This window comes from Dermacentor silvarum, chromosome 1 (genome assembly GCF_013339745.2).
Source record: "Dermacentor silvarum isolate Dsil-2018 chromosome 1, BIME_Dsil_1.4, whole genome shotgun sequence".
Lineage (NCBI taxonomy): Eukaryota > Metazoa > Arthropoda > Arachnida > Ixodida > Ixodidae > Dermacentor > Dermacentor silvarum.
The window spans coordinates 310960090-310979651 of NC_051154.1; the positions used below are offsets into that span (position 1 = coordinate 310960090).

Sequence of the window (19562 nt, forward strand, 5' to 3'; positions counted from 1 at the left end):
CGATTCATTAAAAAAAATAAAGAACACAGCGCAAAATAGGCAGGGATACGGAAGAGCGACACGCACACAGCGCTGACTTGCAACAGTTTATTTATGAAGACATGAAGGAATAAATACACATCGTACTACCATGCGCAACATGTGAATAATCAGCAAAAAACCTAGGGCATAATTTCCAATGCTGATAATGAAAGCTACATGCTGACAGTGCACACTGAATGTTTGCGATTCAAACCTTGTTGAAATATGCAATTCCATAACAATGTGTACAACACGGTACCGGGCCTTCTGGGTATTTATTGCCCTGCTCACGTGTGTAAGCCCTACTTTGAAAAAAATGTGGTTGATCCCTCTTATATAGGAATCGGTATAGAACACGAAAGTGAAACGTGTCTTCACAGAAGTAGTGTAATGTTTATTGCACATTGATATATAATGTCTATTGGTGTTTTGTGGCTAAAGCGCCCTTAGGCGTTGATGCACCCACGCTGACGCCTGGTGGCACGTCTCCTCCATCACGACTACCAACGTCGATGACCATGAGCAACCGTCGTGCATATGGAAGCTGCACTACGCTGCACACGCTAGCACAACGCGAAAGACGAAGCACGTAACTGACACACTAATACAACGCGCAAGACAAAGCACGTAACTGAATCGTCACCGAGTCAAATCAGCGCGTACAGCGCGTCGTAATTGCAGCCTCCGCGATCAACTTCAGAAACATTTTCAGAGCTAATTGCAGAGGCCACGCTCCGCTGTGCTGAGTACGGTGAACGCCACCTAGGTGGCGTTGGTAGTGCTTCTTGATGCCAGCGTCCCTTCGAATGCTGGCATCGAGGCGTCGTAGTACTGAGACCACCGAAGCGTTCACTGTCGGTGCGCGTTAGTGTCATAATGCAGTACTTCTCTTTTCTGCTCGTAGGCGGCGGCACCGCCCCGAGCAAGAGCGCGGGTACACGGAGGAGTGTTAGATATATCAGGCGCGTCTGTGTAGCTCTCTGCAAATGCGTTTGTGGCGCAATGGGTTAAACGCTCGGCGTTCTATCGTCGCGGACCAAGAGGTCGTGGGTTCGATTTCCAAATCTTGCATGTTTGTGGAACTTTTTCTTCTGGTTTCTTTCTTTGTATTATGACGTATTTCCGTGACGGAAATACGTCAGTGAAGTCTTGGTGGATCCCGGCATAAAACACTTTCGTGTTAAAAAGCGAAGTGCTGGCTAAACGTAGTTCACAGCTGACATGTGAAATTATTGAGGCAGATTTGATCAGGAAGTTTGGTAGCTTGATCGTGCGTTAGTTATCCTTCGATTGCACTTTCATCTCAGGAAATATCATATATTTTAACAAGATTTGAATGGCAAACATTCAGTGTGCACTGTCAACATGTGGCTATCATTGTCAGCATTGGAAATGATGCTCTAGGTGTTTTGCTGATTATTCACATGTTGTGCATGGTATTTATTCATTCATGTCTTCATGAACAGACTGATTGAGACATTTTGCAGTAAACTTACTTCAAGTTCAAAGTTAACACGAATACACGTACTGAGTTTTAGCGGTAATTGGTCTCATGCTAAGCGATTCACATGTGAATGCCTAACATAACGTGTCAACGGCACATTTGACTAGGATTAGTTGTGTCCGTGCCCACTTGATTAACGTCCTACGTGCGTAACTTTTCAGATTTTGTAGACGCCCCTAACTTATATTTTAGAAATTAGCATGCCACACTGAGCTACACCTATCGCCTTCACTTCCTTGAGAAAACATTAGCTTGCGCTTCCAGCTTTCTGAGCGTTATCAACTTTGTGGGGATTTTCACTTGTCACTGTGCGCGAACACTCACAAAAAAATCTAAAATTTCGCCTGGTTGGTATAAGATGAAAATAGCGTTTTTTCTTTTGCAAATGGCTCTGTTTTGAAAAATACGACCGAATTTACAAATTATTTACGAATCACCTTTTTAGGCAACAAGCTCTCTTAACAGTTAATGCGTCGATATTATGAAGAAATGAAAGACAGGGCTCTGCAGCTCGTGCTGCTGCTTGAGCACTTTGTATTTTTTTTTTCAGCGTCATTCCTTTGTTCCTTCACTAAAGAGAGACCTTGCCAGGAGAAAACCAGAAGTGTAGTAAGTTTTCGAGGAGCAGGGTGAGAGCCAACTCGGTACGTCTTCAAGATTACTCCTGCTTTTTCCGTCAAGTGGATTTTTCTTAGGTTAGAGTTGCCATCATCTTGTCAGGATGCCTCTGTATGCGGAATGGAGTGCATTAGCAAATAAATAATTTTAACTGCTTGAATAATATGTCGTTCGGGGGATAAAGATTACGCAATAAAACAGGATTAGAAAGTGGTACCTCTTACATCGCTTAACAACCGCGACAAATGTATGCTAAAGATGGTTTAGGCAACGTCAGGCGAGGGTACAGTGGTTTCAGTGTGTGGCGTGATGAAAATTATTGGCTGAGGTTTGGATCGAGGGAAAACCCACTGGGAAATATGAAATCTAAGTGACATTCTTACTCACATTTTATGGCCAAACTCACCGATGTTACTGTGAGCAGTTATGCGCACTGTGGAAAAAACGAAACGCTGCTAATGGTAACTTAAACATCAATGCATTTAACCGCAGCTTTTGACGACTTATCTTTTACAAGCTCGTGCTTAGTATGAAGATTTCTACTAAATGTATTTGTCTTCCTTACTGCTCATCTTCATTTGCAAAATTGGAGCTCGTGTCATGCAGCGAATATCTAACTAATTGGCGAAACGTTTTTATTGGCTAACATGACGCTTTCATTTTTCAGGCAAATAGCGTCGTTCTCTTCAAATATACCAGCAATTATGGCAGAAGGAAGCGATCTGGCACTGAAGGTTTGTACAAACATTTGCCTCAAAAAGAGATCACCCGGCATATAGAAAGGCAGGAGCAATGACGATTACGCTCCTCTCAGGCAAACATCACTGCCAGGCCAGTCCCTGAGGGCTTTGTCGAGATGTTTTGCATTACAGTACGGGCCATGAAAGTAAATCTGTTGAGGCATTTCGTTTGGTTTCACAAACCTCTTGTAATGCTTAAATACCGCAGTTACTTGTTTACACTGACATGCATGGGTGCTGTTCTAGCAGGACCCAGAAAAAAGCTCCGTTGAGACAGGGACCGATAGCAGCAACTCTCAGACTGACGCCACAAACAAGTAGAATTTTAATATTTCCGTCCTGTTTTGTCTTACACAACAAACATTTTGACCATGAGTCTGCAAAGAAGAAAGAAAACTTATATTTTGGTGGTTTCTTTTCAAACAGCGTGACCGCCAACTGCTTCATTATCCTGCTGGCTCACGGCACATATATAGAGTACAGACAGACGGCAACAAGAGATAGAAAAAGTGGTAACACAATAGAGAACGTGTGTGCGTGTGCGTGGTTTTGCGTGCACGTCTGTCGTCTTTTCGACCTTTTATCTTCCCATTTTCTTCAAGATTTGGCACGCGCACACCACACTACTTTGATTGTAGTGGCTGAACGTTCGCGGTGTGTACTTTGCCTGTGCATGAACGCTTGTTATAAGCGCTTAATAATAAGGAGGATCACAAGGATCAATAGCGCTGCGTGGTGTTGTTCTTCACTCTGTACCCGTCTGTGTGCGCTGTTACCTCTTTAATAAAGAGGAGGCAGGATGAGAGGGAATGAAAGAGTGGGATTAGCAGCTTCGAACTTTACAGGAGTCTTTTAGGTTCTGAATGGCACCGCGGAGCATGAAGTTTCATTTTTGTTTCCTGACAATAGAGAGAGAGGGAGGAGAGGATAAAATTGTTTTTAAAATAAGCAGAAAGGTGCGCCTGAGCTTAGCTAGCTTGCTCTGGCCTGCTACTTTGCACTGGGTAAAAGTAGACGGTAATGAAGTGGAGTAAGGAGTTATAATGAGGAAAACAAGAAAGACCATTGCTGTATCTCTAAAGGCGTAGCTCAAACCCAGAGGCTTGAAGAAAAGGTAAAGCTGCTAGAATAAGTAAAATTGCGCTATTTGCATTAGGCGAAGGACTGCAAACAATATAATCGGATAATGGTCTGTTATAGACATGGGTAATCCAGCAGACCAGATTATATCGCTCTAGCGTGCACTCCTGGCAAATGCGAAACAATTATTTAAGTGTTTCTGGCTCTTGACATTGTTCATGATTTTCACCAGTGTCACTACATAACGCTTGGCGAACGTGGTACTAAGGCGAATAAGATGCACGACACTTGTTTGGTTCTTTAACTTATCAGGGGGGCATAGGGAACTTCATTGCTGGGTACCACTTGTGCAGTCGTCTATGGTGTTGATCTTATTGGGTCTAGTCTAGTTGCGTATCACGCAACTAAGCACGGCGTTCGTGACCGTTCACGAGTACACAACGTGTACTTCAGAGACATCGTTCAAGGCTATCATTGCTTCTGTGTCTGCCTGAAAATTCCTAGCCACGCCCCACCGTGCACATATTCGTTGAAATATAATACTGCGGCCATTTCTTTGCACAAGGTCGAGAAGCTTTGTGAATTATAGAGCTAATATACAAAAGGGCCTCGCCTCATGACTCAGTCAATAACTCGAAGAGCTTGCTTAGCATTGTAGAATACCGTCCAGGAACGAAGGTGCTCCCCGGAGACAAATCAACTTGCCTCCCGCAAGTATTAATGCGATACAACTTATGTCGTACCGCTTGTCATCCAAGGGCTCTGTATAGTCGAGCTTAGAATGCTGTCTACATGGATGTCGGTGGACAGGTACGCGTGTCTGTTACGTTTAATTTGGGAGAATTAGCATCGCATCTATATGCTATTTAGGCTTTACAATAAAGGCAAGGCACAGTGATTAAACTGACGAGTAAAAAGATGTGTAGACCATCAACTGAACAGGAAACATTGTCAGTTTCAACTGCGTGATGAAGCGCGGTTTTTATGACCTTTCAAAAGTTTCGCTCGCGCGACGGCTGTGTGCGGCTTTTCAAACCACCCGTAAGACTGAACGTAGCAAGTGAATGCTAAAATGCCTTGGTGTAGTTCACCCCCTTGCTATGATGTACGGCCTCTCTATTTGTCCATTTGATAACGCGAGGGAACTGGGAGCCACGCAACCGTCGCAGTCAAAGGGTGTGCCAGCCGTGTCGAGTTATCCCATAACTCAACTCTCGCATGATAGGGAAGGAGCGACAAAAGGTTTTATAAATGCGTACAACAGACAGACTAACGACAGTGACGTGCTCGACACTTCTGTAGTGCCTGGTGCACATCGAGATTTGTGCAACGAAACGTGCCTGCGCAGAGTGCCTTGTTCGTGCTTGCGTGAATTCACTCACGCAGCTTCACTCTTCATCAGCAGCAGCACCAGCTATCAAAATGTCATCGTATGAGACGGTTTGTGTTAGAGCGGCGACGAGAATGTGGCCAAAAGAAATTGCGAGGATATAGTCATATATAGATGCATGAACTAACCAATTCGTATTCTCCTCGCGGCAGCTTCAAGATAGAAGCATGCACTTCGTGGGGAAAACAGTTTTTCTCACTGCGGTCTTCGTGCTTTTCTTCATGACCGATCTTTCGAGTAGCAGAAAGCGACGCAAGTAAGTTGGGCATTTCTTCGAACGATTCTGGATAGTCGGTTTTGCATTGGTGCCGTGGTGTATACTGTCGGATTTTGTATAGCCTCATATTACTTAATCTGGTGGGCCACGCTGTGACATTTTCTCATTCTGACGTACCCTGCTAAACACTACAGGGGACGTATTCTCGGACTATCACTTTCGTCGGTACTGTCCTTTTCGTAATGCCCAACAAGCCAAACAGCTCATCCAGTTTGGCTCAATAAGCCAATCAACACGCACTGAAAGTGATATCGCCGAAAGTCATCATTGGAGAGTGCGTCCTCAGCTTACAGGGACTTAGTACAACAAGATTGTTTTTCATGGTGAAAAATGAGCGACAAAAATAATGGAAGCCGATGGGGGCTCGAGCTTTCGCTAGTGCTAACCATACAAAACAAAAATGATATTCCTCGGACACCCCCTCTCCAAAAAAATTACATGAAATCACGAAAATTGCACTGCAGCATATATGACTACGGTGACTATATTCCTCACAACTGCCTTGGATGCACACATCAGTAACCCACAAAAATTTGATGAGTAAGCGTGTTCTTTTACGACATTGTAAGATATCCATCCAGATAACAAGTGAAACATTATAGTATGCGCTAGATGCTAAGCTAGGTCTTATGCACAATTTTCACTAATAACTAGGCACTCACTCACCGGGCATTACCTCCAAGATAGGGCGCCGGTGGTGCACTGCCATGGCCTGGCTTGAGGAGGAGACGCGCGATCACCTGCCCGCCGTAGTACGCGCTTGATCACGGCGCCGCGCTCTCAAGCTGAGCAGGTACGTGACTCAGCCCTAATTACCTTGAATGACAGCTGCAATATTCTGCGGGAACACCTTGGACCGAATCTGTGGTTTATGTGCAACTTCGGCCGTTCGCCCTGTGCGATCGCTAGGCAAGCGCCATTTGGGCTTCATTTCGGCTATGGTACGTTCCCTGCGGTCACTGGCACCGGCGCAATACGGAGCCTGCGGCCCATGCGTGCGGCTCACATTGCAGCGTGCGCAGCTCGTAGAATCATGCAGGGCTCGAGGAACGAGCTCCTCCTGACCAGGCTTAGGCATCTCTCAGCTGCGGCATCCGAGATGTGCGGTCGCTTTCGTGCCGCACATTTTACCTTTGGTGCCCTCGTATATCGGACTGGTCGGACTGACCTGCCTGCGGTCTCATGCCCCATTGAGCGTCGTTTAATACAAATGTAATGACAGAAGCTCAATACCTCACCAGTTCGGTAGCCGTTTTCGCCCGGGACTCGAGACTCCGGCAGCAGGTGTGGGCGAGCCCCGCGGTACTCCAGACTCTGCTGCTACAAAACCGGCTGTTTGTGGTGCTTTTTCGGCCAGCGAAATCTGCAGAGCTCGTAGCGAGGCCCGATCTTCCGAACCGAACGCCGCACCAGCAGATCACATTTCAAATAGTCCTACATTTCGCAAGCACCGTGCAGCGGAACAAAGCATCCTCCGCTGCCTTTGCCTGGCAGTTTTTCAGAACATGATACACGTTACTCAATGCACCAAGCGTACTAACAGTGCGCGAGGAGCTGGCACCTCGCACCTTCGTCTGGTACTTCTCTCTTGCAGCATCCGAGCTACGCGAGTACTTTACCCTGACCGCCTTTATCGTGACTGCTCTTTACTATTAGACGTTGGGTCGCTGTTGACTATTGAACGTTGGGTTCCACATGGTCCGGCATCACTATGAGCAATGCTCTGGCCGCCCTGTTTGGCCCAGTGTGGGACAGCAGTCTTCCCAGAAGCTTGCAGACTGTTGATCACCTGTAGACTCTGACTTCCATTATACTGCCGTAGTGTTTGAATGTACTTCCCTTTTGTACCTGCGGGAGCGGAAGTCCGGAAACCACGGCATCAATAAAAAAATAAGTACATTTTTTAGCACAGCAGCCCAATGTGAAATTGCCAGTCGGCGTTGTATTCGTCGGAGCAGACACACTAAGTTATACCACTTGACTTATGTCTAGCTTATGACTTATATATAGCCCCGATAAGCCTTATAAATGTTTCATACCAAAAACATGATTTCAGGGCGCTAAAAAGACACACGCAAGGGAGAAACACACAGACGTACAGAGCGCCAGTGTGTGTCTTTCATACTTATATATTAAAACTTACGTGCCTAATCAGATTGCCAGAGCGAAACGAATGGCGCTGTCTATCTAGTTAGCAAGCACCATCGGTTGCTCTGGAATGTACAGTGACGCATGTAAATATAACCGACAGATATGAGAATCTTGATTTTCAGGCTATGAAAGATTACTTTGCTTGTCATTTGTCTTTCTTTCTCGGCACCAATTCGTCCCTCAGAGAGTTCAATTTCATTAATGAATTTTCTAGTAGTACTTATGCTTCGCCGGTAATACACAATGATGATCAATGATCATAACCGACATAGTGCCGATAAGCTTAAATAAATCTTTCAACGCACATATTCTGTTTTATTTGTCAGTGGTAATCTTGTTTGTGTTGTCTCTATTGCAGGTCACAAACAATAAAGCTAAAAGCTGCCAGGAAGACCGCCCAAATGGAATTGAACATCACATGTAAGGAAGTCTCCACAAGACATATACTAAAATGCTACTTTCCAGTGTTTTTAAAGGGCGGCCCCGCAATGAGCCCTGTATGAAATTTTCGCTATATGTTGAATGTTCTAAAGCGCTGTCGAGAGAAAGTTCTGCTGCAAGAATTTTGAAAAGGGCGTAGTAGGCGGGGCGATAGGGGATCAAATGAACTTGTTGCGAGGCAGTAGTGCTACGAGGCGTGCCAACCTCTGCCGCCCACGGCAGAAGCTCTTCCTCATTGCATCGACGACTAGCGACTGCAAGCAATATACCTGCTTTGCCTTTTAGCATGTTGAAGTTGACAACCCTTATTAATGTTACATGACGTCTCGGTCTCATTTTTTTTAATTTGAAGCATTCTTTGCTTCATACCAGGACCTCGGCGGTATAGCTAGGTAGGTTCCTGTCTCGCATTGTTTCGGGCCTGATAAATATGCAAAAAAAGTGTGTATGGTGGGATAGAGCCTTGATATACTTCCACAACCACGCGATGCTCAGTTTCTTCGGGTAGATATTTTACGCACAATTATCTCGTGCCAACGCGAACTAGCTCTTTGAGGCCACTGGCGCGTGTGTAACATCACATGACACCAGCGGGCGCACCAGTTCGAAATTCGCAGTTGAGTTCCCGACCTGCGGCCCCCGGCACTCCCCCCCCCCCCCCCCATCTCGTTATCCCCAAATTCACTCGCACACAACGCCATTGAATCGCAGTCACGTGCAGTCATGTCCAATTGTTTTTCTGAAAGAAATTTCTATTCAACAAGTCTGAAACAACGCCACAAGCAACATACCTACCAACCTACCCAGAATGCCTGGAACGAAGCAGAGAATGCTTCGAAGTAAAACTTCCGTGAAGCTATTTCGAGCTGTACAAAATACTTCGACGACTTGGCGCACAGGATGCGAAGTCTCACTGCATAGCGTCACGCATTCACAGCGGGGCCTTGCATCACCAGAAGCTGTTCATATAGCGTACTTCAGACGCTTCTACGCCAGCTCTGGAACTTTGTTTCTGTTATTATTCATATTTTTTGTTTGGTAAGACGCTCACGCGTTGAGAGTTCTTTTTTCATTATCTGAACGGAGGCTTTTTTAAGAAGCGGGCCTTGCCAGAAACATCGCTTTACTTGTTGCCAGTTTTAGTTTTTACCAAGCGATCGCTCCTATCAAGCTTGGTGAAACACTTGTACTAATAGAGTAAGAGATGCTCAGGTGGAACAATTTCCGGCTGAGCATGCCAGGCTAAGCAGGCCTGTCAGCTCCACCCTGTGCAACACCACCGACATCGCCATCAGGATACTGGGACGCTATAACGTAAACCTATTTCAATTTGTTCCTATTCCATTTTTGTCATTAGCCCAGTTGGTTGGAAATTTTCTGACGCCGCCCACTTCGCCTGCCTATCACACGACGTCACGAAAACTGCGAAAATTCATGATATGATATGACATGTACACACTGATATGTATGATTGGGCAGAAAAAAAGGAAAAAAAGAACACGTTCTTCCTAATTTTAAGCCTATTTTTTTCGTCATTAGCCCTATAGACGTTATCAGTCATAATTTTTCGAACTGTTCCCACTTCGCCTGCTTGTCACGCGACGTCCGTAAACTGCAAAATTTCACAACGTCAAAAAGACGTATACGCAATAAAGATTCATTATTGTGCCGAACAAAACTATTTTTTTTGTATAGCCGGAGACTGACCCGTTCCGGAGTAATAGAAAATGGCTGCCCACCAATCGCTCTAGCACTGGCTACTCGGAGCTGCCGGCGAGCATGGGTTTCTTTGCGTATACCTAAAATTTTCTTGGCAGTATAACGTTAACGAATTCTTTCGGCCCTTATTATGACATTTTGCTTCCTATATTTTTTTCGGCCATTTCTGTTTATTTTTGCGGCCTTTGTATTTTCGACTATTTCTGTTTATTTTTTCCGCCTTGATTTTTTCGGCGTTTTCTGTTAATTTTTTTGTTATAATATTTCTGATATATTTGCGTTGTTTGGATTTTTCTCTTGTTTTACTAATGCCTTTTTAATGCTTATATCTCTATGTACATCTCCCCTTACCCATGCCTTTCTGGAAGGCCTGTAAGGTAATTAAATAAAAAATTAAATAAAAAAATAATTTATACCACATCGCTCTGCCAACTCTTATTCGCTTACGACCCTTTTTTCTTAGCGTAATTTTTACTTCCCCGTTGCACGCCGCGGGGAAGTAAAAATTGCGTTGGGTGGCCGGTCATCCGAACAGCCACCCCAAACAAAGCCAGGGGAAGCGGACCAGTCGCAGACGCCGACACCACTCTTCTTAGCCAGTTTCACTGCACTAGCTCGGTACCACCGAAGCTTTCTCCACATCTGTTCGCTCCTCGCCTCGTGTCAGCCAATTATATAAAAAAATCTGCCAAGGTATGCAATGCTATTCGTTTTGAAAGCACGCAAAATGTCATCCTATAAACGAAGAGAGGGTTTGAGTAGACTTTTCAAACAGCTCCGCGGGTCGCCGCCCGATGCTTAAGTCGGTGGTTACGTAAATTTGACGTCTCGAGATTGGATTAAAGTCAAAATGGAATAATTTTACGTTATACGACCTCTGTAAACGCAAGATGCGCAGACAGCATCCTATATTTCTCGAACGTTGCCGCCAACTTCATAACACTGAAGGCGTGTCTGACCCGATTAGGTGTGCGTCATGAGCGGTGTTGTATATTCGCGAATGTGTGCAAGTGCCAGCTATTAATCTGTAATGGAGAACGAGACATGTATAATAGCGGACGCACTTCACTACGTGATCCATGAGTTCAGAAGCGATGACCGACGGCTACGTGCAACGCTATCGTGTTGCTTGTCTTTCTGGGCCCATGTTTGCCCAATGAAGAGCTACATTCTAAACGCAAACATATGATTGTTTAAGAAAATTCCAGGTTTTTACGTGCCAAACCCACGATTTGCTTATGAGGCACGCCGTAGTGGGGAACTCCGGATTAATTTAGACCACCTGGGACTATTTAAAGGGACACTAAAGCAAATATTATTTCAACGTGTACTGTTAAAATATCATACCAGAAACCTCGAAATGGTTGTTTCGTGCCAAGAAAAGATTTATTTGAAGAGAAAATTGCGTGGAAAGCGTCCGCTTAGCTTTAACGCAATTCAAATCGCCCGCCCGAATGAGGAGTGGTGACGTCATGGCCATATAGTGACGTTGTGCCGCCGGTGTATAAAACGGCGCCCGCAGACGGCGCTACGGCTTTTTTCTTTTTGAGGAAAGCCCGAACGCGCGGCCAGAAACAGAGCCACGACAGAGCCGACGGCAGTGCGAAAACGGAATCATGGTGGCTAGCCATACCACCATAGAGAAAGGTAAAGCGCGCGCCGAATTGTGAACACGGTGATCGTCGATGCTCGTCGCAATGGACCAACTAGATGACGACCCTGACAACAACACGTTGGCTCGCGATGCTGGGCTCGATTTTAGCGATTGAAGCTCCGATGAGCGTGACATACTGCTGAGGGCTCGCGCTGCCGGCGTCGTTGCGTACTACGACGGCGGCCTCGACACCGGCACTTCCGAGCGCGAAAGCAGCGAGTACTACAACAATGCGACGGCGGGCGACGAATCTGGTCACCGTCTGGATGTGCCGTCGCGATTCTCAAGCTGCTAGCACATTCAAGTGCGAGTTCAGCGAGCCAGTAACGCCAGCGCAGCACTACGCAATAACGAAACTTCTGAAACTCGAAAGCGCGCGCGGCGCAGAGTCGAGCGAAAACGAAACCTTTTGACCGCCAGCATCGTTATCAAGTGTAATGCCAAAAAGGTATTTTTTCTATAGAAGTAGACAAGTAGCATTTTTTTCCCGTCCTATAATCCAACGAAACAATCTTTTTAATATGAGTGGTTGAGTACTAGTGACAATTTTTTTAGGAGTGCCTTCGTCATGGGGTAAGTACCGGAATGTCCCTGGGGAGTCTCTTATCGTGTCCTGCATTTACCTCAATTTCTCGATTGCTAAAGCTCTGTTCGCGATTATATTGCCGCCTTAGACGTTCTAGAGCATTGCTCTATCACTTTAGCCTGAATTTTTATTTGACTTTCTGTCCCTTTAACGTACACCCAATGCACGGTACCGGGACGTTCTTCCATTTCGCCCCTATTTAAATGCGGCCGCCGTGGCCTGCATTGGATCCCGTGAATTAGCGTTCAGCAGCACAACGTTAAAGCCAATAAGCAACCATGGCGGGTCATATGTTTTCTTATCCATAGTAACCACAACGTGGTAATACTGTGCTATGTGATTTTAGTGGTAACTTTAATAAAGACATGCACATTCTCTTCTATAACGCATGCGAAATATATACAGAAATAAACAGGTGCGCATAATAGACACAAAGAAGAAGACACCCGTCTTGTTCATTGTGGTGTCCACACCGCGCGCAATATGTTTTTTGCTGAAGATTGGCAACGAGCCCAACGCCACGTTGCTTTGAAATATGTAAATTTGTATGTATTGAGTGACAGAGAGGACGAGTTGATACCGTCATACAGCGTGTGAAGCAGTGGTGACCAGTATAACAGCGCCAATGACATCGAAGCCTGGTTGGCTCGAAATGTGGTTAGTTTTCTTCCTAGGAACATGGCACGCGCTTTGTAAACGAAGTTCTAACGCAACGGGGAAAGAAAAGACAACTTTAGTTCGCCTTCTGAGTATACAAAAAACTTGGAGCGCTATAACGTAAAGCTATTCCGAACTGTTTACATTCATTTCTGCAATCAGCCCTCCACGAGTGGTCAAAAAGTTTTCAGGCCACCCCCACTTTACCTGTCTGCCACGAGACGTCACAAAAACCGCGAAGATTGGCCATCTAAAATGACGTGTACACACTGATTATGCATGATTAAACTGAACAACAGAAAAATAATCATTTTCGACTCCTCGTTCTTTTTTTTTTTGCCATTAGCCCTCCGCTATTGTTCAAAAGTTTTCGGACTGCACTCACTTCGCATGTCTGCCACGCGACGTCACAAAACTGCGAGAACTAAGCACGTCAAATTCACATGTATGCATTGCACTAATATGCTGAACAAAACGGAGGCTACCCCGTTCCGAAAGGTATAGAACAGGTCGGCCTACGAATCACTCGAACACTGGCTACTCGAAGCTGCGGGGAGCATATATTTATTTGCGTGTAATAAACATTTCTGCGTGGAAGTATAACGTGGTCGAGCCCTTTCGGCACGTTTACAACATCGCTCTGCCAACTATTCTTTGCTGAGCATGCGTTTTAGCGGAATTTTCAGGCTACCGTTGCACACCACCGCGATTTTCGACCAGCCACCGCAAATTAAGCAAGGAGAGGCGGGACAATCGCAGGCGCTGGCACAACCCTCCAGATCCAGTATCTACTTTCACTGCGCTAGCTCGGCCCCACCGAAGACCTCTCCACTGCTGCGTGCTCCTCGCCTCTTGTCAACCAATAAGATAAGAGAAACCTGCAAAGATAGGCAATGCTATTCATTTGGAAAGTAAACAAAACTGACCTCCTATGAACGAGGAGAGCGTTTGATTGCGCTATTCAGACAACGCTGCGGGTCACCGCCCGATGCTTGCGTCGGTGGTTGCGTAAATTTGACTCGAGGAGATTGGAATAAAAATACATTAGGATTTTTTTGTTATAGGGCCCTTCTTGTACATGCTTTTCAATTTATTCCTTCACCTAACCTCCATGTTTTTTTCTCCTACGCAGCATGCAGAGATTTCGAATGCAAAGCAACCTGCGAGGCCCAGTTGAACCAGGAATTTGTGGATGTTATAGGGCACTGCGAAGGGGCCTCATGCAAATGCAACTACAAAGAAGGTAAAATGCGCTATACATTTATTGACTTTCTCAGACAATTTTTGTGCGTGTGTGTTACTGTAGCGACAATGACATTCCTTCGGTACAGCATGTACATAAAAGTTCCACCGCATTTGTGTGTCAAGGTAAAATTAATGCTGCCAAAGACCACTCACTAACCCATAAAAATACAACTATAAGAGCAGTGAAGAACTGTTTAGCTGTTGTTTCACGCAAATAGTGCCACCATAAATGATTTTTACAGTAGTTTCACGCACAATTGCCCATATCATCCAGTGGTGACACGGAAGGAGCCACACACACACACACACACACACACACACACACATACACAAAAGGGACATAAAAGACTCGTGAATCCCACCAGTCTAAGAAGTGCGACCAGCAGTTATTTACTGTATTATAGAAAATACCTTCGGAGAAAGATGAAATGACAAGCAAAGTGACTACTGATTCAACAGCAGGGTCTTCACGTCGCAATATTAATATTTCTGAAGAAAACAAAGCTATGGAGTAAAGGTCCAGGACTATATCTCAGTTGTAGAAAATACCCAGTAACCCACAAAAAATAAGAATGCTACAAAAAGTAGTCAAGGGGTGATCTGAGTTGCAATGTATACCATATGCAAGCTATATGCTTTTAAATTTATCAATACGGTAGCGCAAGTTGAAGTGATTAAGAACGTTGCGTTGTGGTATGCTTGCCTTTTAGGGTACTTTACTCATCACGATGAGTAAGTGAATTCATGGACGATAACTGAATATGTGAAAACTCAGTTTAACTGTTAATATCAGTAGGAACATAGCTTCCAAACCTGTTCAGAATAAACGGAACAAAATCGTGTGCGATATTGAGCTCATTCCCATGGATACTGCATTTAGAGCTTCGTATGCGCCAGCGAACATTGCACAAGCGGGCGCTTTCATTATTATGTGAATCACACGAGTGATTAAGCGGGAAATCTGCGGTTTCTCCTATTAAATAAAGCAATAATTTTACTTGGAGAACACGAGTATTTTCCTACAATTGCCTACAAAATGCAGCAGTTTCATCTTGCCACTCACTTCTGCTTAGATGTTTCTGTCTTATTTATATTGTACAAACTATTTCCATGAAGACAAAAAATCTGTTTCAGATTAATATTTCATAGCCATATATGTAGCCACATTTAAGTGCGGGTCTGTAGCATGAGAGAGAAATAAATTTTCTTCAAGGAAAGTTGGAGAGGTGAGCGTCAGCCAGTGTGCTCTAGCTTGATACTCTGCATAGAGGTAAGAGGAGAAGTGGAAGCAAAGACGGCATTGACGATGATGACATATGGATGATTGAAAGTTTACGTGCTGCTTGCAGCAACTTCCTTGGCTGTTGCAATGACCACCGGTAGATTTAGAATGGCGCTCTCAAATAGCGCCTCAATCAATGCAAGAGTGGAGATCTGGGCATGTTATATCTTGAGTAAAGGTGGTTGAGCGCAAGGAAACACGAAGACAAAAGAAGGCACAAGGCGCATAGGTGCCCTTGCGTCCCATGTACCTTTTTTTGCCATTATGTTTCTTTACGCTCGACCACCTTTAGTCGATCTATGCCACGTGACTTCACCCGTCGACCGCTGAACGTGGAGTCGTTATCAGCCACTACGGCTACTATATACAAAAAGCCTACGCTGTTCTCAAACGGGTTTCTCTTCAACTTCTCAGAGCGTTCTCTTGTACCATTTCCGCAAAATTTGAATTCAAATATCGAAGACGAATTCGAAAATTCAAACAGCTTCAGCGCCTTTATTGTGCTTCAATGTATCTCCTCTTGGTGGTCGCGGAATTGGAGACATGTGTGAGACTATGGTTGTGGTCACCGACTTCGGGCTTCTTTTTTGTTTTCTTGCAGCATGCATTACGCGGAAATGCCAAAGACTTTGTCGCCAAGAAGCAGACAGGAGGCGTGTGCCGAACGCAAATGGCGAATGCCAACGAACGAACTGTATTTGCACTCTCGAAGATGGTAAGCCTCTCATCCTCACTCGAAGACAAAAAGAGACGATAGATTTCCTTACCTTTATAATGAGGATAAACGCTTTCTGAACAATTAAGACAGAACACTAAGCGCTTCCGTTTTCCCCTAATGACCCTAAATGAATTCCGGGTTTTATGGGGCAGGCTATAGTGGGGGACTGAAGATAAATTTTGACCGCCTAGGGTTCTTTAACGCACGCCTCAATCTAAGTACAAGAGCGTTTTCGCATTTCGCCTTAATCGGAATGCGGCCGCCATGGCGGGGATGGAACTCACAACCTCGAGCTTAGCCACTGGGCTACCGCCGCTGGTGTGAAGCCAGAAAATAAGCTAAAAATAAATGAAAGCCATGTGGACACGTCGCATTGAACTTGAACCATGTAGCCATGACGACTCAAAATTTGGCTGAATCTGCTAGGGCGTAGATTATCGGTGAAGAAGAACTACATTGAATACTAAAGAAGTCAAAGACAAATTTCGATAATTTCTACTGTGCCGCAAAAAACTAAAGGAGAAAAATACTACGAAATCATTCACGTCACACTGACGTGCCGGAGCTGAGGTTTCGGAGCAAGAAAATACAACAAAACATTTGTTCTGCCATTTCTAATAAACCTGTCACCACGAAATGAACAAACATAGAGTTCTGAAAGGACGCTGTGTCAGTCTAAACTACTATATCACTTCTCTCCAGTGTCGCTTTATTGCAGTGCCATAAATTGCAAGCAAATGTTTTAGTGCTGCGTTTAGGACAGCATGCTAGTGCGCAACAGAATGCCTTGTGAAAGAGGCTGACGATAGGCATCTCCTGTGCATCTTTTAAGCTGTTGACATAGAATTTGACATTTGTTAATAGCCATTCTGACTTTCCGCAAAAAAAGAAATAAAAAACATGTGCCATTCTTCCTACAGATTGCGATAAAGATAAGTGTAGAAAAATCTGCACCGCTAAATACCCGGGAAGACCAAGCTCCGCCAGGGGAATATGCATCGATGGAGAGTGCACCTGCAGGCATTTGTAATAAACCAAGCACATGCACGAAGTTTCTCGAGAAGGTGCACGGGTGCTCTGATACTGCCATGGTGGTGGTTCTGCGAGCAACAACAACACTAGCGTAAATATTCAAAATAAAGAATATTCGCTTCATTGCATCATGTGGGCGCTGACGGAACGCTAATACCAAACGCAATTCATAGAGTATGGCTTCACATTGCTTCCATACATATATAGCGTGTGGTTGCTTTCACTCAGGGGCACATGCAGAGTTGGAAACTTTGATCTGACTTTCTTTTATTCTCCATGCACATGCCTCGTGGCAAATCCTCCCGAAAAAAAAGAAGAAAAAAAAGCTCTTGATCATGGACAATCGGCTATTGGCTAGCGTCTACGGGCTCTTGCGCTTTCTATGATGTCATTGGTGGTAGCAAAAGAGAGGGCACTTCGATAAACGCTGCATTGAGGTCCTTTATCTCAGAACCTGGCGAAGCAGAGAGCCAGCAATCTATTATGCGAGATTGTGTGCTCCCCGCAGCGTGCAGCGAAATGATTCTTGGTGCGCATATGTTCACGGTAACATTGTCTACAGATCACTTACGCATTCTCACCGTTTTCGAGAAGTGTTGAAGTATTCCTTTAATAAAATGTGAATAAAAAAGGCATTGAAATAGCAATGCATGACGGAGCAATCACCATGGTGGTAAGTGGCCTGCTTTGACACTAATACAATGACACGTGTCTTTACTGGTGACGAGAGTTACCCGGAATATAATGTGCTACTATTAGCTTAATTGGCCCCCAACGTTACAACCTGACTTCCTTCCAGCAGAGCTGAACTCAGAGCAGAGAGCGATGACGTATTGTCATGATGACAGTTTTTTTAGCCACGTAACACCGAGGGAGAAACAGCAGATCGGGGGAAAAATACGCCAGCACAAGGACTCCTGCTTAATTTCTCGTTGGGGCGTTGGCGAATCGCTTCGTAGCCTGTGCATATACTTCATTTAGCCCCCAAAAGTATACACAGCATGGAAGAAAACGTGTTTTAGAAAATAAAGCCCTACAATTTCACACAACATAGATGACGTTCCCATCGACAATGGGGAGGGAAGATTAATTATGTTTGGTGTATGTTGGGCGAAGCAAATTAAAGGTGTTCAAATTGCGATGTCGTTTACAAGGCTGAACGGTTTATAAAACTGCACTGTAAGACTGCGGAGCTACACGAACACTGTTTGCATAAATTTCAGGAATCATACCAAATATAGCAAGAATTATCCAATTTCTGATCCAAACCGAAACCAATTGGCTGGCACACACTTAACAATATGGCTGTTTCCTTGTCATCGATCCAATCACAAGTCGGTGCGAGCAATGGTATACATACCAACGCTTTTAGCAGGACCATAATCTGCTCCGTTACGTTGAACGTGAAAAAACGTTACACTGAGCGTGAACGATACTGTGTTGGCCACCGCGTGGGTCTGTTTCAGTGTCTCGACAATGGCACTGAGCCAGCAAATACACTGGAACCTCATTATAAGAAAATAGGATGCAACGAAGTAATGGATGCAATGACCTAAATGAAATTCCCCTTGAAATCCCCATAGAGATCCATCTATTTAAAACATCGCTTTAAAGAAGTGAAATTGTCCTGCCAATGGATACAACGAACTTGATCCGTCTCCGAAACCAAAAGAAGTCGCAGTTTCGCCCGAAAGGCGAAGCATCGATTGCGATCGCAAATTATTACACAGCTCTACGAAGTATAGCTGCGTAATATAGCAGCTATACGAGCCACAGTCCGCGGCTCGCGTTCACACGCTTTCACTCGCACACACAGCATTACGGCGTCCTCCCGCGTCGAACACGTCGTCGAGCAACACTGGTCTTTCTCGCCGCCGCGCGTAGCTGCGCACCTGCGCACAAGCAACAGGTCACTATAGCAGTTGTCCACTGACCTCTCTTTGTCTTGCGCATGCATAGCTGCGCGAGCTGCGCCACGATGCGCGGCTACAGTGGCTAGAATGGGGAAGTGTGCTGAACGCGCCGGCTCGCGCGTGCCCCTTTGGGAGGAAACCGCCAGGTGGCGCTGACACACGCTTACACGTGTAACTACAGAATGGGTTCAGGCCAGGCAGACGCTTAGAAGACAATATGTTTGTACTAACTCAGTGCATAGAGATTTCAGTAGCTCAGAAAAGACCTTTATGGGTAGCATTTCTAGATATTAAAGGAGCTTATGACAACGTAGACAGGGAATTGTTGTGGGATATTCTTCAATACGAAGGCATGGATGACGATTTCGTGGAGCTGCTGAGGGAGATATATCGAGACAACCAAGTACAAGTGGCATGGGAAGGCCGAAAAGGAAATGAAATGGTGGGAATTCACCAAGGATTGAAGCAAGGATGCCCTCTGTCACCATTGTTGTTCACGCTTTACGTCAAGGGCATAGAAAGACGACTGGAAAA

General features: G+C 45.0%; 1 protein-coding gene across 2 annotated transcripts; it reads left to right on the forward strand.

The window, feature by feature from the left end:
• The first annotated feature begins 1474 nt into the window (after window positions 1-1474).
• LOC119453193 (tenascin-R-like) lies at window positions 1475-17272 on the forward strand. Of its 2 annotated transcripts, XR_005192228.2 has the most exons (6): window positions 1475-2169; window positions 2811-2877; window positions 8140-8201; window positions 13971-14081; window positions 15967-16080; window positions 17004-17272. XR_005192228.2 is itself a non-coding variant. In XM_037715214.2 (5 exons), the coding sequence occupies exons 1-5, from the start codon at window positions 5521-5523 to the stop codon at window positions 17111-17113; spliced, it is 486 nt and encodes a 161-aa protein (XP_037571142.1). In that variant the 5' UTR covers window positions 5109-5520; the 3' UTR covers window positions 17114-17270. The 2 variants fall into 2 exon arrangements, 1 of the variants encoding a protein (XP_037571142.1); XM_037715214.2 differs by lacking the exons at window positions 1475-2169; window positions 2811-2877 and adding an exon at window positions 5109-5609 and having other exon boundaries at window positions 17004-17270.
• Window positions 17273-19562: the final 2290 nt, after the last annotated feature.